The sequence below is a fragment of the Psittacula echo genome (assembly GCF_963264785.1).
Source record: "Psittacula echo genome assembly, chromosome: 2".
In the NCBI taxonomy this organism is placed as follows: domain Eukaryota; kingdom Metazoa; phylum Chordata; class Aves; order Psittaciformes; family Psittacidae; genus Psittacula; species Psittacula echo.
Genome location: NC_137737.1, coordinates 96906137 through 96931674, shown reverse-complemented (window position 1 = coordinate 96931674; position 25538 = coordinate 96906137). Strand labels below are relative to the sequence as shown.

Below are 25538 nucleotides of genomic sequence, written 5' to 3'. Positions count from 1 at the left end.
GTTAGTCCCTGTAACTAGCGGTGTCCCCAGGACAAGAGACAGTGGGTATAAACTAAAGCACAGGAAGTTCCACCTGAACATGAGGAAGAACTTCTTTAGTGTGAGGGTCACTGGGCATTGGAATAGTTGCCCAGAGAGTCTGTGGAGTCTCTTTCCCTGGAGAAACTCCAGAGCTATCTGGACACAATCCTGAGTAATGTGCTCTAGGTGACCCTGCTTGAGCAGGGAGGTTGGACTAGATGACCTTTGATGGTCCCTTCTAACCTCAAACATTCTGTGATTGGATTTAGTAACCTAGAGAATCAGTTTTAACTTTCAGTTCTAATTTGTGATTTATCTGTAAATATTTCTAAGACTTCCTGTTCTACTGGAAGTATATGCCCTGACTACATCTTCAGTGCTCTGACTGTTGGCGATGAAGAGCCCTTAAAAAACATCTCTTTTGTAAGGATCACTTATAAATTGCTTTATGTTCTTTTGGTCTGGCTGTTCCTAGTACTGGGAAAGTAATGTGTAAATTTGAATTGTAGCCAGAGTAGCATCTTCATGGTTTAACAGCTTGGCATTCTTTCTAATGACCCCTGCTGTGTTTACTGGGATGTTATATAGAGATCGTAGGCTGCGTTTTTCTTAGTGCTCTAGCAACCATTGCACTCAACTAAATCTTCATAAACCTGTTGGAGGTATTCTGAAAACCAAGTGTAGCTGTGCTGTAACAGTCAATAGTCAGCTTATGTGTGCTACATTATAAATTACTGCAAATCAGTCTTTCAAGTCATGATAAATATTTCACATGGGTTAAAATTGCTACGCCTCTTGAAAATGTGGTCTCAGCAATAAATAAGGAAGTAAGCAGTTTTTTCTATATGTTTTGCCTCCTCTTAATCAGCTGATGACAAGGTGTTGAAAGCCTATCAATGGATGTGCTTTTGATGCTTGGAGAGGTGCACATATTCCTCTGATACTTACCCTTATCTTATGCAGCTCGGTTTCTCCCTTTATAAAGTGGCGTTATATTTATCTACATATGTAGTATGTTTTTCAAATCCAAAGATGAGAAGTGCAGCCTCAGAGGTATATCCACACTACAGGATAGAGAAGTGGTTAGTCAGAGCGTACTACATGATTACGTAATGACCAAGTTAACTCACCAGGAAATAAGTGGGATGAAAAGGTCTGTTGCATATCACCAGAATGTTTCTAGAACCCAGGTGAACTTGTCAAAGCAAGCTCTGAAATGTAGAAACATTTGGTATGCAATATACTTAAGTGTCATTCATCATTATGTACCCAGAAGAATTGTATTTGGGATTCTGCAAAATCTTCCTGGTTGTTGGTGCATAATGAGTGTCAGTCTGGACTATAGTGAAACTGATAGGCTGTCATTCACTTAGGATTTGGATGAAATAGTTCTATTGCCCACCTCCTTCAATCCTTCCATTCTCTTCAAGAACCACAGCTGGTACGGGAGAGGGATATCAATTTACTTGGGATTTAGCCATATATAATGGAAGTAATATAAGGAGAAAAAATATTAACAGATTAAGAGGGCTGGTTCCTGTTCTATTAAGAAGTGTACTTGTCTACTGTCTTTTGGTGTTATCTGTAGTTTGGAAAAGTGTTAGGACCTTTATCTATTTAATAACTATCCAAGAGACATATGTGATGAAACTTCATTTCAATATATGCACACTTGGTGTTAAGATGATAATGACTCTTCCATTTCAGATGACATTTTATTTTACATAACTACAGTCAGTAGTCCAGGTTTTTACATTTCTGTATTTTATATGATGCTACTTTGCATTGTCCCAATTGTCCCAATTGCTGTTACACTTTGACTTTCAGTTCACAGAAAGAAAATTCGATACATTTTACAGGAACTGTACTCCATTTCTTTTCAATTCAGTATCAGAAAAGTGTCAGATTTTAGCCTACTAAGAGGAGAGGAAGTAAGATGTCACTAGTAAGCATTAATTGCCTTTGTTCTTTTATCTGCTGATAGCTGAGCAGTGATGCCAGCTGCCATTGCTGGCATTGCTAGGTTTCTACCAAATGTAGCAGAGCACTGTACGTGACCTCTCTGCTGGCAAGTTAAGCTGTTCGGGTCACAGAGTGATCATGCATGATATCTCACAGTTGAGGAGAGAATAACCTGTCATTTGTTAAGGAGGTTAACACTTGTATATGCTAAGAAATTTCTGGAAGAATTTTGCATACATGAAGACTAAAACCTTTCACAAGAAGCAGAATTAACTACAGCAATTTGTTTTTAGGTCTGTGTTAATCTAAGATTCAGGCTTTAACAGTGTGTCGTGGAATGTATTAAATTATCTACATGTATTGAAAAGGTAAATTAAAAAAAATTAACAAACCTGAATCTTTCTTATAATGCTAGATATCATGTGGGGAACAGCAGTGCCAAATCCTCTTTTTTTTTTGGGTGCTGAAATATTTACACAGCTGTATTTTTATCATAGTGTTTTCTGTGTTAGGTTGGTTGGTCTATTGTGCTACCTGTTACTGGAGAGCCAGCTAGTTGAAGTGGGTAACATTCAACCTTCCCAACAGTAATAAGAAAATATGTTCAGTACAATTGAACTGGTTTGGACAGTGAACCAGTAGGAACCTGTGTCTGCCTATTTGTTTGGGGGAAGGCTGAAACCTGGCCCAGAAGGGCCTTAGATGCTAGAGTGGCTTTTTCAGTGATGATGGAATTCTTCTGTTTTTCTATAAACATATGCCAATGTTAGGTTCAGCCACATACCAAATCTCCTGTTGTCCATTAGTTTGCTAGGGAGGGACTGATCCAGGGAAAGAAAGAAGAAATGTTCTTTCCTCTAATCTTCTATTGCTGAGCGAATGTACCATGGGCCAAGTTTTGATGAAGTGTTTGAAACAGAGGCACAAGGCAACTGGGCAACTCAGAGCAGGACTGTGCCAGGCTGCATAGAGTGGCATGATGTGAACTGTCAGGCTAATGTTTTTAGAGCTTTGGTAATGTAACCATCGCTAATTTCAGTATCAGCCTACAGTTAGAATTGTAACAATACCGTTATCAGTACAGAACTCGTTTTTTCTTAAGTTTTCACTTATGTGACTGTTTGGGGTGGATTGACATTGGCATACTCCCAGTTGCCCACCCACAACAGGCCAGGAAGAGAAAATAGACTGAAAAGCTGCTTTAGGTGGATGGAGAAATAAACACATTGTCTTGTAGGTCCAGAAAAGCATAGGAAAGAGTTTACTAGCAATTTTCTACTGGAACCTGTTCCTGGCAGTGGAGTCATATTGAAAATATTAGGCACTTTGAGTGAATTTGCAATTTTGGGGTAAGTTTTCCGATTTCAGGGATAATCTGAATTCTGGCAAATTCATTTATTCCAACTAACATGTTTCTCCTGTCCTCTTTTCTCTGTTGAAACATTGAAGAAAGTTCTTCTGACTGCTCAGCAGTCAGGTGTGGGGTCCAGAACTTTATTCACAGTCACTCCTTGATGGCAGAGCAATGATTGCTTATTGAACTATCTCTCTACTAAAAAATATGTTATACTCTATTGTGGTTAGTATATGTGGCTGAAATTTTGAAATAGCAGAAGTATCTCTTCTGATTACGCTGAAGCTAGTTGTCAGCTGTTCTCTAAAACTGCCGTAGTTTGCATACACAGTGAAGGCTTTTGGCTAAAAATAATTTTAACAGAATATAAAACAATCTTAAGAATCAGCATTGGAGTAGTAAATTTTGGCTACCAGGAACTGAGTTTTCTGTACCAGTATTTAATCCTATTTGCTCATAATGTTTTCACAGTATAACAGAATCATTTTAGGGACTATTGATGTTGAGACCATGGGCTGACACAAAGCACTTCATACTACCCAGGAGTGTTTAGGCAAATCAAGTGCATTTTCTATAAGAAAAAACCAGCAAGCTCAAAGACTTGTTGTACACAAGAATTTTATAAAAATGAAGGAATTTGGTTAGTAACTGCTTTTTAAGTATACTTTTTTCTCCCTCCACCTAGTGAAACCTAATTTAAATCTAAACCTTCAAGACATGTTGATATACTGCATGTTTACAAACTTCAGCAGTAATCAATTGAAGGTGGGACATTTTTCCTTTATCACTAATAGGGATGGTATTATTTTCTAACAAGTGAAAGCAACACAGCAACATTCACGCTGTTACTAAAGAAAAGAGCAGCAGTCAGAAGTAAGAGCATGAATGAGATCATTGCAAGTAATCTAAGCACAGGTGGTTTTCTGTGGTGGTGTTAAAAAAAAATCTTAAATCATTTGGAAGAAACAGAATCTTTTGTGTTTCAGAATAAGTGGATTTGTTACAGATTCATTTCCTAAGGAGAGGAATTGGTTGGTGACTAAGCATGCAACAGAATGATATAGTAGTAACTGGTGGAAAAATGTGTAACAGCATAAATAAAATAAAGTATAGGGAAAGAAACTAATAATAAAAATGCATGTTTCCTTATGTATTTTTTTATGTATTTTTTTAACTTTGACTTTTCAGCTGAATTAATTTCAGAAAACACAATACACTTGTAAATCTTCTAATAAGTAACCATCAACAAGAGAAAATAAATTTTTTCACTTTCATGTGTATGCATGTGTATTGAGCAGGAAATACTGAAAACAAACGAAATACATTATCCTCTGTGATGCAGAAGAGCAGTTATATTTCTTCCAAGACTAATATTCTCTCAAGTTATTTAATGTTGTCTTCCCTCAGTCTTAATTCTCAACCTCATCATGATACATTGCAAATTTTTGCTACTTTTTTTTTTTTTTGATGAATTTTGCAAATTCTTATATCTACCTGTAAAATGTAATGGCAATAATGAGTTTTCTCATCCCTAATTTATTTATTCTCATTCCCAAATTTATCACGTATTGATTTTGAGTGTGTTCTACATGGATTAGTAGTTGTTCAGACTTATGCTGTTCTGCTTCTGTACTTCAGTGTATGCCTTGATGCATGCCTGTGTATTAAAGGGGCAAAATCCTAAGGTTATGCTTTCCCTGACACCTAGCAGAAGAAAGAGAATTAGTCACTACTTGCTGTGGATGCTGTTGGACAACACAGTAGTATGCTGTCACTAGCAAGGGAAATTTGCATTTTCAGGCAGGTTTGTGGTAAGGTTTTTGGCAGATTTTTCTTGTAGGCTTTCATTGAAGAGCAAGAACTGATGACAATAAATTGTAGAAGCAGGAAGAGGTTATTTTGACTGAGCTTATTAATAATTTGCCTTCCCTGCTTTTTGTATTTTAAAATAAAATAGTGTAGCGGGGGGGGGGAAATCACATTAATTTATTTTAGGCAGACTTTGTGAAATCCATTCTGCCCACATCGTAGCTCAACTCCTCCATTTTTATGAGACAAAGAACAAAACAGTAATGTATGCAAAACTTGCCCTTCCAAAGTTTATGGCTGCTATGAAAAGGAAAACTAGAATATGTTTATGCCCTGGCACTGGATACCATGGGGGCCTCTGGAATCTTTTGGCCTGTCTCCACCGTACAATTCTGCTGACTAGTATTTTGGGAAACACTGGGGACAGTGAGCAAAACTGGGAGACAGCACACTCATTTTAGGAAAGGTTAAAAGTTACAGTGGGAAAAGTATACGGATGTATGATCACACAAGCTAGATCCAGAAGTTTTGCTTTAAGGAGTTATTGCTCCAGCTGTTGCTTGGTTGAAATTTAGCTGCTGAAGGTGGTTTGAAAAACCCAGCAGACTTTGTATTGAAGTGGAAACATCAAAGTATCACAAGTAGCATCTCTGACATATAGACAATAACCTCCAAGCAAGGGGCAATAGCAAGTTAAGGGTGGCTTTAGCGTAAATCACTACAGCTTCTGCGTTATTGCATGATTATATCTCTAATTTTTGACTGGCTTCATCAGTTATTTCTGAAATAAAACCAGATTATTTCCTCTGGGATCCACCCTCAGTCAGTAGTCATGGAAGCATTTCCACATTATTTCTTTTGAAAACCTAGTAAGTCCAGAGTGTTAAGTATTTTAAACATGTTGCAAACCTAGCTATCCCATCCATTTATCATGCATACAGTAGATCAAAATTCATATACAATTCCTAATTTAAAAATGTAAGAAACTATCAGTTTTCTGTGTATTTCCTGCTCATTCAGATAAGTACGTTATATCTCTCTGAATCATTGCCTATAATTTTTCTTACTTTCATTTTTAAAATTGTGATCTTTCTTCATGTTTAGTTTTATTTCTCGTCTGGTAACTGTTTACCTTGCTGAAACCAGCATGTAATGGTCTTATTTCAGTTTTCACATGATGTTTGTTGAGGTTAAGTTGTCAAAAAACTCTGACAATATTGCAGAGTTTTGGATATTACTGAACCATGCCTTACACAGTCTGGTAATGGAAGAAATGTGTTTTATACCAAGTAACAAAGCAAGAGTTAATGTTTTTTTAACAAAAAATCTTTATTAGGTGTTTCCAAAGCTTGTACCTCGTTTAGTGGAGATTTTTTAGGCACTGTAATACAATAGTAAATATATCTAAACAGTATCATCATTTGGTTTGATAAACTGGAATTTATCTATTTATTTATTTATTTGATCCAGGGAAATTACCGCTTCATGAAGCTTTTACTGGCTCGTAGAGGGAACTGGATGCAGAAGGATTTAGAGGATATGACACCATTACATTTAACTACACGTCACAAAAGCCCAAAATGTTTAGCTTTGCTGCTAAAGTATATGGCACCTGGAGAAGTGGATACCCAGGACAGAAACAAGGTAAAAACACTGCTTATTTTAAGACAGCATTTGTAACAACTTTAGAAATTGGTGTTACATCAAACAGTTGTGTGTGATTTTTTTTTTCTGTCATAACAAACTTTTTCTGAGTCTTCAAAATAGCAGCCAATGCTGGTGTTGTAATGATCGCATCTGTCACTCCTGTTCCTCAATGGAAGAAGGATGAAAGGTGGAGAAAATAGGTTCAAAAAGGTCATAGGTTGAGATAATGGGTTGGGATAAAGACAGGAAGATTATCTGTTACTGTCATGGGCTAAACTGACTCATCTTAAACAAAATGAGTTTTATCTGATACCAATTAAAATAGTTTTGCATATTGAGAAACAAAGACAAAATTTAGAACAACGCCTTCAAACCACCACTACCCCTTTTTTCCTGGCTCAACTTTAGTCCTCCACTTCCATCCTCAAGGATAGTCCAAAGGTAAAAATATCTACCCTTAGACTAAATCTGTCAGGGTGACTGTCTTTTTTCCTGTATCCCTGTAATTAAAAATGGACATTTTTTAGAGTCCCCTAGTCATACATGACATTTTTGCCTGGGATAGAATGTGATGCCATTTATCAATAAGATTTTCTAAGAGGGTCAATAAAAAGTACCAAGTTGTTGTTGTTATTATTGTATTAAAATGGACCTATTGGCAGCAGAAGATCTGCTCTCAATGCATATCCACTGTTGCTTCCATGAGTCTATCATTTAGTGAGAGGGATATGATGATGAAGTTGATCTGGCATGAGTCATTCATTTGAAGCAGACCACCTGTTAGCCACTTTGACATTTATTTTATGAAACTGCAGACTTCCTCAGGAAAAAATGTAATCTTAATATCTGCAGAGCTTTATATTACTATGTTCTTAGAATAAAGTCCTTCAGACTAATTTTTTGTGTCTGTATTGACAACAGTTGCTTGAAAGGCCAGGAAATCTCCAGGTGACTTTCCAGGTATATCATACAATGCATATCTTGTCATGACTTGTCTCATGTCCCTTTGCAAAGTGAAGTCACGCTCTACCACATCAATAAAATAACCAGGCTGCTTCAGATGTTTGTTAAAAAGGACTAGCATTAGAATGACCATCCAGAAGAGATGACAGATCTTAGAAGGAAAGTGGTACGGTTCTGAAAAGAAGTGATTTACTGTTACTTTCTATACAGAGAGGTACTGCCAGTCCACAGTAATAGCCCACTAACCTGTTTTAAAAGAGGGAATAGTTATTTAGCATATGGTAATTGTATTCTGTTTTAGGTGCTCAAATTAGGGTGGTTCCTAAGTTTGAGTGCTTAGCAATGCTTGCTTTAAAACTGATACGAAGCAATTGCCTCCGTTAACATTAATAGCAGAGTATGAAGAGAAAAAGGATTTTCAGGCAGGCCAGATTGACGTTCTAGGTAAAGCATTTCTTGTGTTTCCACGTATGTTTTGAACTAAACAGATACATCCCTCTTGACGGCATGCTTGATGTGTGTCCTGTTTGGGAGATGATCACATTGCCTTTAGTAGACGCATCTTTAGTAATTATTGCAGACCTGTTAATCTGGGAATATCTGGTTTCAATTTTGTCTGCTTGAGCAGTTGGTGTATCCTGAAATCTGAAAGAGACTTCTTTCAAAGATCCCAGAGATACGAATGTTCTCTAAGCCGAATTTTTTCTGCAAGGATATGGTAACAAAATGTGAGGCACTGAATGTGGATAGCAAAAGGAAAACCAAAAAGCAATTATGTAACTACCATTGGCAAAGTAGGCATGGTGCGGAGTAGAACTGGAACTGTTACTGCTGCTGGAGGCTTTTTAGGGGTTGGGCACGTAGGTCTCTTTCTTGAAGTTTATAAGTGATCTTGGAGCTGGTGCAAAAACTCTCCCCACCAGCCTCTAATCTGTCACTGATTCAAATAGGAGTGTCCTGATGAAGTGTATTTGGAACCGCTGATAACCAGTGTACCAGCCTGGCAAGGCTGGTGCTGGGTTTCCATTCTACCACAAGAGGTCATAATAAGAGAAGGAGACTGGACTTCCTAGTGATGTAACTGCTTAAACTCTGAAATCCTTATCTGATTTTATCATCTAGGAAGCAGGATAAGACAGCTGCAAGCCCAGTTCCCAACAAATGAATCTTCTGTCCTCTCTGGCCAATGGAGTTGAACCAGCCTGTGGCCTAGCACTCAGCTGTTTGCCTTCCAGGATATTCTAACATGTATCATGGAAACCCTGGCTATAATTACAAGTCATTCTGGAGAGGTCATGCTGACTTCCTGACCATGTTAATTAATTGACAAAGGTAAATGGAAACCAGCCAAAACTTTTTAGGAACCTTGCCTGTTGTTTAGCAGATTTCCAAGGCAGTATTAAGGCATTGCCAGATTTCCCACAAAATGCAGAGCACTTTTATTCCAGTGTCATGAGTAGTCACAGTAGCAAAGATGGAATTCGGGTTGATTAAAGGTGGTCTTAGGGACAGAGTCCAACAAGTTTGACCCTGTTAGGCACAAAGGTTTTTAGTTTCCGTTACTGCAACTTGCACATCAAGATTGTCAAATGTAATTCCTGAACGCGAGGGAGGTCTTTCACTTCCATGTAGGCAACTGGCTGAAAAGCAGATGTAGGTGAGAGAAGCCGGTAAACCAAGGTTACATTGGCCTCCCGGTAATCAGAAGTTTTTTGTTTTCACTGCAACTGTCAGTTTCTAGGAATACTGAGTAGCTCTGCTTAAGAAATAACGTTTGTTAACTTACTGCAAATTTCTACTGCTTGAATTTTTTTTTCAGTTCAAATCCTGACAGGCTGTGATGGTTTGAACATGCTTTATGATGCTAGGCTCTATGTTGTTGTATGTGGTGTCAGGTATCAGACCTTTCCTTGAAGCCCCTGCAGTTATGTCTTACAATGAGTTCTTTTTCAGAAAACTACCAAGTAGACAAAAAGATTGTGCTATCATATTATCTCACCATGGTACTAAACTAACAGCTTAAAGCAACAAACACAAAAAGTAGGCTTCTTTTTGCCTTCTTCCTTTACAGAGATGTTAGGGATACCATAGTGAACTCATGCATTCTATCTCACTGTTCAAGGATATTAATCCAGGATGTCATAGGTTTATACACAGATGTCTTGCAGCAGTTATTTTCTGTTTTCAAATCAAAATAATTTGTAGGGATTAGGGGAGAAGAGAAGTGGGAAATAAAATTCATTCTGTATCTTACAACGCTCTGTTACTTGACAGTTGGGATAGATGTGCCTGATAAATGAAATGCTTGTTAATGTACCAACATTTTGCTGTTTAAAAGAACCCCACACATTAGTTTATTCACATAATTATGAACATTGATAATGCCCATAAAAAGCCACTGGTAGTCAGGAATTGAAGGGAGACCTGCAAGGGGTTAACCTCAGAAAGAGACAGCTCAGGGATGATCTTACCAATGTGCATAAATGGGAGGCAGTAAAGAAGATGGAGCCAGACTCTTCTGATTGGTCTCCAGTGAAAGGCAAGAGGGCACAGGTTAAAATAAAATAAATTCTGTTTAAACCTGAGAAAATATTTTTTTTACTGTGAGGGAGGTCAAACACTGGAACAGGTTATCCAGAGGGGTTGTAGAGTCTCTGTGAAGATAACTGGAAGTCTGACTGGACATTATCCTGATCAACCTGTTCTAGTTGACCCTGCTTTGAGCAGAGGAGTTGGACTAGGTGATCTTCTCCTTCATTCTGAAAAAATATAATTAAATCATATTTCAGGTTCTAACCAACTTTAATTTTCATCTTATACTCATTTTCAGCATGTTTGTAAAACTTGTGAATATTGTGTTCTAGCAAACTGCACTGCATTGGAGTGCCTACTACAATAACCCAGAGCATGTGAAACTTCTCATAAAACATGATTCAAATATTGGAATCCCTGATATTGAAGGAAAAATCCCACTTCACTGGGCAGCGAACAACAAGGACCCTAGTGCAATTCACACTGTGAAGTGTATTCTGGTAAGAAAGCCTATTATATATATAACTCTTTCTGTATTTATTACTTTACTCTGATAGAAGTCTATTTTTTTCTCTTGAAATTTCTTATTTTAGTCCACTTACTCCTTGAGAATGAAATCACTTGCTTTTCCTAATATCCAGAATTTTCTAAGAAATCATCTTGAATATTCTTTCTGTCTTGAGAGGGGTTTCTTTTGAGTTCTGTGGGTGAATATCTTCACTCTAACTTATGGACTATATATATACTCTCTTAATTAGTTTGATGTAACTATTCCTTTTGAGGATAAGGAATGGAGGAAGGGGTTGCAAGTTCTAGTTAAAATGGCCAGTTGTATTACTCATCTTGGTTGCATCTTGGACACTGATTTCTTTTTTGTGTGTCTTTTCTTCATCATTTGAAAGTTTATTTCTAGTTAACTGCACTGAAAAGTCTTATTTGATCCTGCAAGTTGGAATTCTGGGAACTATTTGCTCAATTACCAGACTGCCTATGATCGGTTTATTGAGAGACTTTCCAAATATTTTTGTGTACAGATTTAATATTCTTTTCTTGATGGCATATTTTCTCTTTCTTCAGTATTTCAGTTCCATTTTCTACACTCACAGTTATAATGAAATCATGTGCTCAGCTTGATCTTTATGTTGATTTTTATTCTGTGGAAATCTCTGAACTTCACTAACATGGAAAGATGCAGAAGTTTCAATTGAATTTTTCTCTCATGTTGCAACAATCTCTCTATATCTTTGTCTTTCAAAGGTATTTCAGAACTAGACAGATATTGATTGTAAGCCAGCTACAATGACTTACACGTTGGTTTGCCTGATTAGCTTGCAAGTTGTGAACTTGTGTGACGTATGAATACCTGCTTTGCTTTTCTCCAAATCACATTGATAATTTTACAATTACTGATAGTTTTTTAGTATGAAAATAGTTTTTGAGAAGTTTCCAGTGTTAATGTTTTGGGTTTTTTTTTTTCTACTTTTGTTTATTCAAGATACTTGCAATTTGGACTGAGTTGTGAAATAATTTGTCACGAACAAAATTTTGTCACAAAGTTTCAGTTTGTATATACCATGTACTTTTCTGCCACACTAGAGAAATAAATCTGCTGAAAAGTAGTTAAGGATTGCAGTTTCAAACACAGACTTTTTCAAATGTTACATAGTCAAGGTAAATGGTTTTAAAAGTTGTGGCTGGTTGGCCCCAGCCAACAGTGTAACTTCTGCACAGCCACTCGCTCACTTCCCTCTTGCAACACTGGAAGAAAATAGAAGGAAGGCAAGAAGACTTGTGGATGAAGATAATGGCAGTTTAGTTTGCAAAGTAAAAGCTGTGCGCAAGAAAGGGCATTTATTCACTACTTTCCATCAGCAGACAGATGTAAGCCACTCACAGGAGAGCAGATAAAGAGCTTCAGCACTCTTAGTTGTTGTTTGGGAAGACGAACGGTGTAGCCATGGGCATCCTCCAGAGATTTTTTTCTTATGGCATGATGTTATATGGTACGGAATATTGCTTGGGTCAGTTTTGATCATCTGTCCTAGCTGTGTCCCCTCCCAGTCTCTCACCCACTCCCAGCCTACTTGCTGGTGGGAGCAGGGGAGCAGGACAGGACAGGGCGTGAAAAAGAGAAATACTGGATGCTATGCAAGCTCTATTCAGTAACAGCCAAAATAATGGGTGTCTTATCAACAGTTGTAATCACAAATACAAAGCCCAGCACCATACCTGCTGCTGTAAGGAAAATTAACTCCATCCCACCCATGTACTAAGAAGGTCAAAAATGTATGTCTCCTTGCTGAGGGTGTTCTTGAAGATTCAGTTTGGGTAACACAGGATCATGATCATGTCCAGGTTTTTTTTTCTTTTTGATGATTTTTTTAATCTGACAGTTAAAAGAGTGTATTCTTTATTCCATCTAGGCTTTTTCATGCATCAACGAAATTTATATATTCCAAATTATATTTCAGATAGTTATACCTATATATGCTTATGATGGAGTGAGATAATAGCAAGTTTAAATGAAAAAGCAGTTTAGCTTACAGAATATGCTGTGAAAGATGATGATAGAGAAACATTATCAATCTGTTGTTGAGTATAAATATACCTTTTGGTGGTGGTGATGATGCCTCTGAGTTTAATCCTTCAGTAAGATCTTGTCTTCTCTCCAAACCGAAGTGTTTTTCTTACTTGTCTTGATAGATGTCTACATAGCAGAGTTCACAATCTTCCCCTCCTTTCTTAGCTACTTTTTTTTGCCATATTACCCAGTTCTAGAACTGTTGCCCAAGTATCATCTTTTATTCTCATTCCTCTTTAGGTCTTCACATCCAGGTTAATTTTATAGTTTTTCACATCCTTTCTGTATGATATTTCTAACATACATACAGTTAAAATTTCGGTCATCTTGTGTCTTAACTCACATAACTGCATTTCTAAGTTCATGAGAATATTGTCCAGCAGTGATAGCAGTGCCTTTGCCTACAACTCTGTGTCACTGTTGCCTCTCAATTTTTTTAATCACCTCCAACACAAACCATTTGTCTTTGCTTTCATGATAAAGTGCTATAAGCAGTAAGCTATGTGCTGTTGCTCAGATAGCAGTCAGATATGGATAATCTACCTCAGGTCAATCACACAGAATCACACAGAATCCCAAGGGTTGGAAGGGACCTCAAGAGATCATCTAGTCCAACCCCCCTGCAAGAGCAACGTAACCTAGAGTACATCACACAGGAACTTGTCCAGCCGGGCCTTGAATATCTCCAACGTAGGAGACTCCGCAACCCCCCTGGGCAACCTGTCCCAGTGCTCTGTCACTCTCACAGTAAAGAAGTTTTTCCTGATGTTCACATGGAACCTCTTATGCTCCAGTTTATACCCATTACCCCTTGTGCACTGGCAACCTCTGTTGCCTGCTAAGTTACAAAAAACAACACTGCTGTTTCTCTCATGTTATGTTTAAAACCCTGGAAGAATTGCCCACAAACTTATTTTTATCTAGTGTCCTACTGAGAATTCTCTGGTGCCGCTTTACAAAAACTTGTCAAAAGTTAAGCTGCTGGTTTTATTAAGACCACAGGCTATGATACTGAAAAATACTCTTGTTTTTCCGTGCTTTGCCATCTGGATATGTCCATTTGTTATCTCCTGTTTATAAATTCATAAAATTAAGGGTCGTCTTTCTGTTTGATGTTTGTTAGCTCATTGGAATTGCCAAAATAATAATGAAAAGAGCTCAACTAAATGTTCAACAAATAGGTTGGGTTTGCAGAGGTGACAATCACACACAAATTTATTGTATCTAATATTGAAATCCATGAAATACAGCAAAAATGGAACTCATGACATATTTGGAGAGTAAACATGTGAAGTAGAGGGAAACTCTAATCTGGAGAACCTCTCATGGTCAACTTCCTTTTCCACCTTTCCAGATTCAGCAGTGCTTGGTTACATGAAAACGTTGGGAAGATGTAAGGAGAAAAGAACAGAATAAGGTTCCATTAATATGATGGAAGCAACTGCTTAGTACTCTCTGTCTATTTTGTATCTCTTCTCTTTATTTATTCTTCATGGTAAGAGACATGACATTTATTTATACAACACTTTCCATATTGCCTACAATTCCATTGTTCTAGTTACCACAGAAAAAATGTGTAGATTCTTTCTTCTGTGTATTGTGCTTAAAATATTAATATAGTATGACAGTTTAGTTATAGCTAGTTAGACACCAAAACCACTTAAAATCTAAAGGAATTATGCTCTTGAATAGGCAGGAAAAGGTTTAGAAAATTTTAGTTAAAGTGGCCAAAATTTCAGAACATGTGTGTACTTTTACACTAGAATATAAGTAGTAGCTTTGTCATTAAAAGATTCTTTATCGTTTTGCAAAAATAACACTTTTTGGTTATGAGGAAATGTTCTGGGCAACATCAGTGTCTTTGAGACAGGAGTTTTAGGAATCATGTGTTTAATATGTTGTTGTGCTTTTAATAAAATTACCTGTCCAGATTACATCAGTAAATTGCAGGTGAAGTGAAGAAATATTTATTTCCTTGTTTGTGCATTTTTTTCAAACAGGTTTTCGAGTGGTTGAGTTGGAATTTCAGTAATAACTTCTGTGCATATCAACATTCATTTTTAGTCATTCTGAAAAAGTAATTCTCATAAAGATCCCTTCCAAATTTTTGTAGTCGGCTCTTTACTCCCCCTGCTCAGCTCTTTGGAGACATGGAGTAAGCATACTATCAGTTAGCTTTCTCTTGAGAATTATTAAAGCTAGGGAAGACATAAAACTTTTCACTGTAATGGCTCAGTTAAATGCTTTTGAATTCTTATTCAAAAAAGTGTTTTTCATGCTTTGATTATTGTGGTTTGTGCATGTAACAATGTTAACTTTGCAGTTGTGGTCAAAAGATTCACATTTATTGTTTTTTTCTGTTTTTAATAGATTATCTGTTGTTGTACTAGTGGCTAGATAGATATAGTAATGACCTACAGTATGTTTCAAGTATATTAATTTTTTCTCCAGCAAAACATAGCTAGCTACTAAAATCTAAAATTGATGCATTTTTTTATATGTGAAGCAATTTAATTAGCATTTGCATACAGTGTACAAAGTATGTGAATGTTTTAACTGTAGAAAACTTACATTAATCAAATATTAGAGGTTTAAGTTGACACTGTTAGAAGGACAGTGAGAAACAATGATTCGGGGTATTGCAGATTGAAGTTACTACTGCAGTATTAATTTAGCCGTATTGTACTTAGGAAATACAGTTAAATGTATTTATGTTTTTATCTATTAAATAGAACATACAGAATGTACAACCCTGGTCAATTAATATTTGTATAGAAACCATAACTCTGGAATTTCCTGGCTTTCTGCTTCTTCATTTATCATTTTCAATGTTAGATGTTTGTTTTCTATGTAATAGTTACTGTGTTTCAAATAATGCAAATACAGGTGATTTTATGGCCTATATATGTACCTATTGAAAGTCAAAATTGCAGTAAGTTTAGTGAGAAAGGGATCAGGAACTTGCTTTAACTGTTAACAAGTTCAACTGATTACAATCTCTGTCTTCTTTCATAAGTATATTTTAAGATGCAGTGTGGCTCTGTATTTTCAGGAGGATTCTTGTCAGTTTTTATGATTTAAAATCCACTCTAGTGTTAGAAGTTAAGTATCTCAGGACTACATTCCTTTTTATTTTGCATAGGGTTCCTGCGACTAAATTGCTGGACATATACTCCCTATAGTTCAGTTAAGCTCTTGTTTTGACATTCTGCTTCTGCTGTAGATGTTTGGTGTCCTGCGTTTGAGTTTCTATTGTTTTATTGTTTGCCATATTCTTTAGATGCATCTCTTTTTTCAGGAAAGTGAAATTTAAAGTTTGTATTTCATGAGTCTTTATGCCTTTATGATGTTTGCCATTTGGAGATCTCTGCAATGCTAAGATGATATTCTTTTATTTGTATATGTTCTTTTGCCAGAGAAAGAAAGACATGAAGAGAAATCTGTCTAGAAAAAAGTTGATGAGACAGGAAATTATCATAATATGAAACTATATAGCTAGGAGCCTATGTGAAAGTAATTTAGTTTTTTAAGAAAATGTGATTAAATGTCAAGTTATATCTGTTAATGACTATGTTATGTGATCAAATGACTAATCACAATACTTTAAAAGATTTTTGTATTCAAAATTAAGCCCATTACAAGTAGATGCATTCATTAGAAGTGCTCCCTAACTTACTTCTGTCAGCTAGAGGCATTGACAAGTCCTTTAGAAATACTGATAGTTACATGGTTTTAAAAAATGCTAGAAAAGTATTATGATGAAAGCCATAAGATGAACTTGTCCAAAAAGGGGAGTGCCCTAGGAGAAAAAATATGAAGATATATGTATTGTGTTCAACTTAGAAAATCAATGAAGAGGATCTAATTATTTCCGCAAGAGTCTGAATTAGTCTTTTAAAGATCTGTGCAAGGAGCCACTTGCACAACGGTGTTAAAACTACAGGGTATGTACTGAAAATTAGGTCAGTACAATAATTAAGTATAAAACAAATTTCTAAGAAATACTTGAAAATAGCCTGTACTGTGACAAAAGTCTTTGGTTGTAGAGCTATCTTGTACCAAACAAGGATAATTTATCTCTTTATTACAAGAGACACACACAAAAAACCCCTGTAAAGAGTATATAGTTTTTTCTTCAACTTAATTTTTTCTTTTTTAAAGGAAGCTGCACCTACAGAATCTCTGCTTAACTGGCAAGATTATGAAGGACGAACTCCTCTTCATTTTGCTGTTGCTGATGGGAATGTAGCAGTTGTTGATGTCCTGACCTCTTACGAAGGCTGCAATGTGACATCTTATGACAACTTGTTTCGAACTCCCCTTCACTGGGCAGCCTTACTTGGTAAACTGAACAGTGCCAAAGTTATAGAATCACAGAATGGTTTTGGTTGGAAGGAACCTTAAAGATCATCTAATTCGAAACCCCTGCCATGGTCAGGAACGTGTTCCACTAAATCAGGTTGCTCAAAGCACCGTCCGACCTGGCCTTGAACACTGCCAGAGATAGGGCAGCCCCAGCTTCTCTGAGCAACCTGTGCCAGTGCCTCACCACGCTCACAGTGAAGAATTTCTTCCTTAATATCTAATCTTAATCTACCCTTGTTCAGTTGAAAGTCATTCCCCCTTGTCCTGTTACTACATGACCTTGTAAAAAGTCCTTCCCCAGCTTTTTTGTCAGCCTTCTTTAGGTACTGAAAGGCTGCTGTAAGGTCTCCCCTGGGCCTTCCCTTCTCCAGGCTCAAACGCCCAACTCTCTCAACCTGTCCTCGTAGGAGAGGTGCTCCAGCCCTCTGACTATCTTCGTGGCTCTCCTCTGGACTCAGTCTAGCAGTTCATGTCCTTACGATGGCTCCTGGTGGAGTCTCTTGAGTATGGATTTACTGGGGAAGAATCACCTCCCTCAACCTGCTGGCCACACTCCTTTTGATGGAGCCCAGCACACGGTTGGCTTTCTGGGCTGCGAGTGTACACCGCTGACTCGCGTTGAGCTTGTCAACCAACACCCCCAAGTCGTTCTCCTCAGGGCTGCTCTCAATCCATTCTCCACCCAGCGGGTATTTGTATAATTTATAATTAATTGACTGTGGTGTTTAATCTTTCTCTCTGTTTTTTATTTAATTCCAGCCTGGCATTATGCTAACTAATCTCTTAGTACAATAGTTTCTGCTAGGCCACAATTAGAAGAATGGGGTGTTTCTAGCTTCAGATTCTCCAAAGCATTGTAAAATACATTACTTCCGTAGGCTATATATGCTCATGATTTTCAGGCAATTAGAGCATACTGAGATGTTCTTGCATATGTATCTTTATTCTTAGGTAAAAAAACCAAAACAACTGGTACTTCAGAGCAGTGGTGTCTGAAGTGGAGTATGCACATCCCAGTGTGTATGCAAGACAGTCCATTGGAGTGCATGAAGAAAATATCAGAACTTCTGTTTGTATTAATTTTATCTGAAAAATAAGAAAACTTTACAAATGTTTAATATATGGATTGATACCAGCACACTCACTGGTGCATGTAAGATGGTCATAGGGTTTGCGAGGTGCCTGAGGGAAGTGAGTCCTTCATGATGTGGAGGGCTTGGCAGTGGCATCATCAGTCATTTGTTTGCTTTCAGCTTATTGCAATGTATTGTAGTTTATGTGTGTCCAGTTAAGTGGATTTATGTATTATATTATCTAGTTTTACCCAAAATACCCTTCACAAAATAGACAAGTGACTTAAAAAGATTCCCAAAAAGAAACCACAAGTGAACAACGCAAATTACCAGCACAAGTGAACAACAAGAGAATGGCAGAGCTGGCACTTCTACTCCTAGTACAAGCTCTCCATCAGACACATTATGACAGTCTAATCAGATCTGACAAGAAGTTTTATTCAGATTAAGTTTTTTTTCTGTTCAGATTGCTATCCAGACACTTACAGGCTGTGTAAATTACATATGTGAATTTTGTATGGTTGGGTTTTACAGGTTACAAAACTGCATCTGTGCAAAACAGGTAAAACCCTGATAAAATATAAATAATCTAAATACAGGGAAATGCAACTCAAAATGACAGGCACAAAAATAAAATTATTTGGAAAATTAATGTCCTATTTTCCATTCTCCTGTGTGCAGGAGGAAAAAAAATAACTACCGTGTACCACCATGGATAAAAAGAAAGAATCTTCAAACACTTTCTTTTCCCTTTTAACAGGCTTCATCCCCATGACCCTTTGGGACTCTGTAGACAAAGAACGCCAATAAAAGAATCAAATTGCTCACTGGAGCGAGTTACTGTAACTCTGGTGACAATATACATGTAGTTTGATTATGTTTATTTAAAGAAAAAAAAAAAGAGTGTGCTCAGATTTGCATTTGCATTCAAGGAGGGATATTGAATTTTTACAGAGAAATGGTGAAACCTTTTGAGTGTCATAGGATCATTCTTCCAAATAAATAGTCATTATCACTTGGTTCAGTCCAAGAAGCAAAATTTATTGGTTTCTTGAAATTGATTGTATTTGAGACAGAAGTTTTGTCTGTTGGAAAAATGGATTGTCTGATCAATGTGGAATAACAGGGGAAGATGTGCCAAGACCTCCAGAGTCCTTTGTGAACTTGACACGATCTCTAGGTGGCAAAGCCCATGGGGAACTTCTGATCAGTAAATCATGAATAATTTTCAGGGTTCTGTTTTTAGGTTAGATACTGGGTGCTCTACCTAGATAGATCTCAAAGTCTGTTCATTTTCTTTTGCTTTGTTTTTTTTGGTTGTTGTTTGTGGTTGTTGTTTTGTGTTTTCTTTTTCTTTTAATAGGGAAGTGTTTAACTTGAGGATTCAATACCTGTGGGGTTTTATTATATTATTTCAGGTCATGCACAGATTGTCAATCTCTTACTAGAAAGAAATAAGTTTGGAACTATCCCATCTGATAGTCAAGGTGCAACACCCCTACATTATGCAGCACAGAGCAACTTTGCTGTAAGTATCACATACCCTAATGTGAAGTAAATATATTTTGCTGAAATACTTGCAAGGTAGCAAACTGTTTAAGTTGTTTCCTATAGACACGGTGTTGTCTGCACAAGCTTAATTCAGAGTTTTCCTATGCTATGTGATATAAATGTGGTTAATTTCAAACTATTAAAACCACATTTTAAAAACCTAAATTGCTGTAAAAAGAGAGGCCCTTTGGTCTATATGTTTTCATCAGAACACACAATAATAATTTAGGTACTTCAGTAGAAAGCAGAATGGCACCTACTATTTTACAGTGCTTTCACTTTTTAAGGCTCATTATAGAAAAATCTATAAGTATCTGGAGTAAGATCACTTGTATGGGGAATTGCACAGCTGCTTCAGTACCAGTCAAACCAGTCTTGTCTTCAAAGTGATTAACTTATGAATATTTGCTATTATGAATGAGCCGTTGTCTCTCAAAGCAGAGTACCTATTGTCGCAGTTCTCCATGAGCACTATATTTTTGAAAAGGTTTTTTTTTAAGTTTTTAGTATTTTTAAGATATTTTAAAATTTAGACAACAAAGAAAATTGGTTTCTCAGCCTAAATTCTTATATTTTCCTAGAATTGCCATTTTTTTTCCAAAGCAAGGTCAGATACAGTAAAGCTAAGTATAAAACCAGTTTAATGATTGCTGGTCATAGATGCTATTAAAGGAGTAGTTCTCAAGCACTAGAACTTACAAAGGCTTTTTTCATGCTGCTCTGCCTCTCATAGTTGAGTTATGCTATGCATAGTAAGTTGAGAACTTGTATCTAAGTTTTGTTACTCATAACCCTTTACAAAAAGGGTTGTTTAGTGCCTAATTAATATAGTTACGGAGCACATAGTGCAGCATTTTCTTAACAGGGATACTGATTTGGATCTTTCTTGCATGCCCACGTTAATTTCCATAAGACAAGTAATATTTCGATGCCCTTGGAATCATTCAAGTTAACAAATCCAGAAGTACTATTGAAAGAGAGAACTAACCAATGTATATTAATACCACAGCTGCCAACTTCTCTTTCCTTGTGAGAGTGAGTTTTGGAGTTTTAATGGGGATTTTTCAGAAGTTGTCTTAGAAAGATCAAACAAATATTTTTAAATTGAGACTCTTATTGGAGCATATCTGTGTATATAATTTACACATTTTTAGGGATTGTTTTAATTGATGCTTATTATTTTCCATTATGTGGTATGCACAGTTTAAGTCTGACTCATATGCCTAAAACTCTGATGTTTAAAAGCCCTTCTTTCTAGTTTGAGTCAGACTCATGGGAAAGAACAAATGTTTTTATTTAAAATCTGGTGATTATCTCCACATGCTTTTTATTTTTTTTTTTTTTCTATATTGTTACATTCCTAAAAAATGATTTTTCATACTGGCTTTCTTTCTCTGGGCTTGATTCAGCTGTATGAAATACTATGTTGCTGCCTTTTGATCCTACCAGCAAACCAAACTATGATATCATTTAGGATTTTGTGGGGAAATAGAGTAGGTGATGGAATCAGACATTCTTTATAGTCTTGTGAACTAACAATGAATGTAGTGTTTCCCATCTTACATGAAGAATCAGGCAGGAGAGTCCCATTTGCATCTGCAAGCTTCTTTTAGCTGGTGATATATCCAAAAGCCCCTGTCTATGCGTGCTCAAATTGTGTCTAAAGCTGCTCTCTTATTACTCCGATTGTTTCTGAGCATCACTATTTGCTTTTTTTTTCTCAGTTACATACAAATCCTTGAGTAATTCCCACCACTGCATTCCATGTACATAGTCAAACAACGGAGTGGAGACACATCCATGTTTTGGCAGTAGCATTTATATATTTATTGTTTGAGAGTCAAGTTGTTCTCTTCAGTCTGCCCAAGTTTGCATAGGCAGTTTCTCAGTTAAAATGTGATGTTTCTTAGTCCCTAACAAGAAAAAGAAAGTTGCTCTTTTGTGTTTATTATAAATATTTGCTTTGCTTTCAGTTTTTCCTTAACTCGATATCTTATTCTTTGCTCTGTTTTTAATGTGGTTTACTTACTCTAATATGACATTTTAGGTGTTTAAAGACCGAGGAGATTTAGCCAGCACTTGATTTATGTGAGGAACTTGTTCGCTAAGACTAACTTACCCCAAATTATTACCTAAGGAAAAGTATTTTTCAGAGCTTCTTAATAGCACAGAATGAAATGATCCATGTTTACTTCTCTCCTTTACTGTTGTTTTTCAGCTTTATTGTTTTTGTTTTCTCCAGTTGTTTAATAGAAATAAAATACATGTATTTTATCATGACAGAATGCATGTAGAATTAAACTGATTAATACTTCTGGTTTTATAATTTCTTAACCATCCTGTTCTAATTTATTTTCATTTTGTTTTCAATTTGTGATAACTTTATTTTTGAAAATAACTCACCATGGGATTTTCTTCCACTTTCTCCCATTAAAAACTCTAGAAAGAAAGAGTGATTGAAAGAAATCTTGCTAAATCTTAGTGGAAAAATAAAATTACTTATTTATGTTTTTAGGATGTGTACCTTAGTATTGAAAAGGTCCAGTCTTCGTACATCTTTTCACTTGCAGCATTTCAAGCAGTGCAGAGTACTGGTAGGGTGCTGAGTTGCTGGCCTAATGAGTAACCATTTGTGTCTGAGGGGTAGTGATGGTCAGTGTGAATACACAAAGCTATATACACATGCTGGTTTGTTTGGAAGGCTTAATGCTTCCATTCCTCATTATTTCTGGGGGACCTTTTTACAGTAAATGGATAGTTAAGATGACACTATTAGATAATTCAGACTTCAGACCCAAATTCATGAAGCTGTTAGTATCTTAGATCACATTGACGTAAGAGAGAAATTTCCTGTTTCTTTCGAGGAATGAAATAAAAAATAGTAGTTAAAATAAAAATCCAAACTAATCAATAGGACTTGGACATTTAAACACCTTTGTGATTATAAGGATTTGATTCATTAGAGCCAAGGAGTTCTCATCCTATCCAGAGCAGTGATAGAGCTATTTTTGGGTCACACAATGAAAAGGATAAAATAATGTTTATACTAAAATAGAAAAATAAAACAATGAAACCCACTTTTTTTCAGCTTTTGTTCGCAAGCCTATCAGTGGCTCTTAAGAGATGTTTACCGGCTGTTAACTACACAGCCTTTGTAAGGCATTAGACAGGAAAGGGAAAATCTTCCCCTAATTCTTTTTCTACCAGTTGTGATTCCCGTCCCTTCCTGTGTGGCTTACTAAGAATTTAACAGCAGGTTAAACAAGTGGACTAAGAGCTTAATCTGAACACAGCACTTGAAGAAATAATTATTTTGCCTTGATTTAAATTTTAAGTATGTTAGTGTAACAGTTATAGTGGAAAACCTGGACTCTGATGTAAAGATTTTCTTTAAAAGAGAACATTTAAAAATTATTTTGATATTTCAGCAATTTGTAATCTGTTGATGTTATTAAATATTAGGAAATATAGCTCTGTTGCCTCCAACATTTATTATTATTATTATTAGCAAACCAAAATATTTCTATGTGCAGTCATCTTTAGAACTGGAGCAAAAGAATGTGTCAGGAGAACCATTATTTTAGCATCATAGTATTAGAGTAATGCTTTGATAAGCTGATAATATTTTTCCCATTGCTTTCTTCGCAGCGACTGCAGTGTCTTTTACTTCCTTATGATGAACACATGATATCTGATGCTAAAGAAAAAAAAGTATGAAATAAGGTCATAGTTAAGCATGCATTATATCACTGATGAGGAAAACAGCATAGCAGACAGTACAGTGCTCCTGTTGAGCTGTTAACTTTGTATAAGCATAAAAAGGAAAAATGAAGCTTTGATTTGCTTCATCAGCAGCTAAATAGTTTCTTGTTGTTACAGATTCCTTTTAATGTTAATTTCAATAGTATGTCTTTTCAGGAAACAGTTGAAGTATTTTTGAAACACCCTTCTGTAAAAGATGACTCAGATCTTGAGGGAAGAACATCCTTCATGTGGGCAGCTGGCAAAGGCAGTGATGATGTCATTAGGACTATGCTGACTTTAAAATTGGATATTGATATCAATATGACAGACAAATACGCTGGCACAGGTAAGATATTTTACAGAAACAGGATGTTTTAGGTTAGTGTGATTTCCACCAAATAAAAAACATTGTTAGAAACTGTATTAATCTCTTCCGGATTTCTGCCTTCATCCTAAAAATATTTCTGCATTAGTTTCATTATGTGTGAAAGTCACTTCTTTGCTTTTTGGTGGGAAAGAAATAAACCAGTTAATTTGAAACATAGCAAGAAGAAGAAATGTATCCCTATGCTGCTATTTAGTTAGACCTGTAATCCTTGGAAAGAAAGAGCTGCCCGGTATTTTGGAGAATAAAATTAAATATAATTGTATAAAAAGCCCTTCCTGAAAATGCCTGTTAAAAAATGTATTTGTAAATTAATAAATACTTTGAAACAATATAGAGCAAACTAGCTAGTGAAGTGACTAAATTATTGTAATGAGAATCATAAGTACCATAGTTATTTATAAAGGTAGCGTCATTAGATTAGATTAGATCTATTGCAGTTCTGTTGTCCAGACGAGATTAAATTTGATATCCTCCAAATTTATCATCCCATTACCTGCTCTAAGCAAAAGATAGGTATGCAGCACCTATTGTACCTATGTAGTACTTTCAACAAAAATAGAGTAACGGTTCTGTCAGAGACAAGTGTTAAAGGGTATTCAACAGTGTTGGAAATACAGGTATAAGCAGGGGAGCTGTATAATGTGCTGATGATATCTGAAGAAAAAACACAAGAATGTGAATATACTGGGCATAAATTGAAGGGGTTTGGTAGCAGGGGGCTGCAAGGGTAAGCTCTGAGGTTATGAACCACCCTATGGCAGTCACAGCCAGGTCACAAATTTAGAAGTTAACTGCAGAAACAAATACTTAGGTATAATAAGTAGTAAGGTGATAGCCAAGCTGCTAGAGCACACACCCATGAATAATACAGTAGAGGGCATTTCTCCTGTGAAGAAAACTATGTTATTTTAAACAAACAAGAATGTATATTTCAGTGTTTGTTTGTATAAATTTTACTACATTTGTTTTAAGTATACTAAGCATTGTCTTTTGGCTGTACACACACCCAAACTAGCCTAAGGTGCATGCTTAGATCTAAGGAACTTGCACTGTAGATCTACCCCAACCAAAAAACAAGGATACAGGTTTAACAACTTTTCTCTTTTCAGACCATGCTTCAAATAACATACAAGTGGTAAAGAAGCACAATATCAGGGTTGCATTGTTCAGGACTTGAAAGATAGTATGTATGAATATTACTTTCGTATGGTGGATCTTTACACCAAAAGCCAAGTACAGTTACCGTATAATTCTATTTAACTATCTAAATTCTTGCTTTCATTACAGATTAACACACAAAAATACCAGGTTTTCCAAGTTATGATAGTTTGTAATTCTTGAGGTTAAAAAAGTGCAACAAATAAAATCTCAATCTTCATGTCTGATGGTTTTACAGACTACGTACTCTTCAGTTTTAGTCTTATTTTGTCTTTTATCAGTTCACTTTTAAATACCTCACAGTATTGTTTTCAGAACTTAAGGCACTGCAATGTTGTAGTCACTGTGCAAAACCTCCTTGCAAAGGGTTTTCTTCTTTGCAGACGGTAT

General features: G+C 36.2%; 1 protein-coding gene across 1 annotated transcript in view; it reads left to right on the top strand.

Annotated features, from left to right (window-relative positions):
• INVS (inversin) overlaps positions 1-25538 on the top strand; it is an 81469-nt gene that overhangs the window by 24578 nt on the left and 31353 nt on the right. Inside the window, exons 3-7 of the mRNA XM_080611111.1 lie at positions 6617-6790; positions 10621-10788; positions 17031-17211; positions 19726-19835; positions 23777-23948. Coding sequence (XP_080467237.1) covers positions 6617-6790; positions 10621-10788; positions 17031-17211; positions 19726-19835; positions 23777-23948 — 805 coding nt within the window. The remainder of the gene's footprint in view (positions 1-6616; positions 6791-10620; positions 10789-17030; positions 17212-19725; positions 19836-23776; positions 23949-25538) is intronic.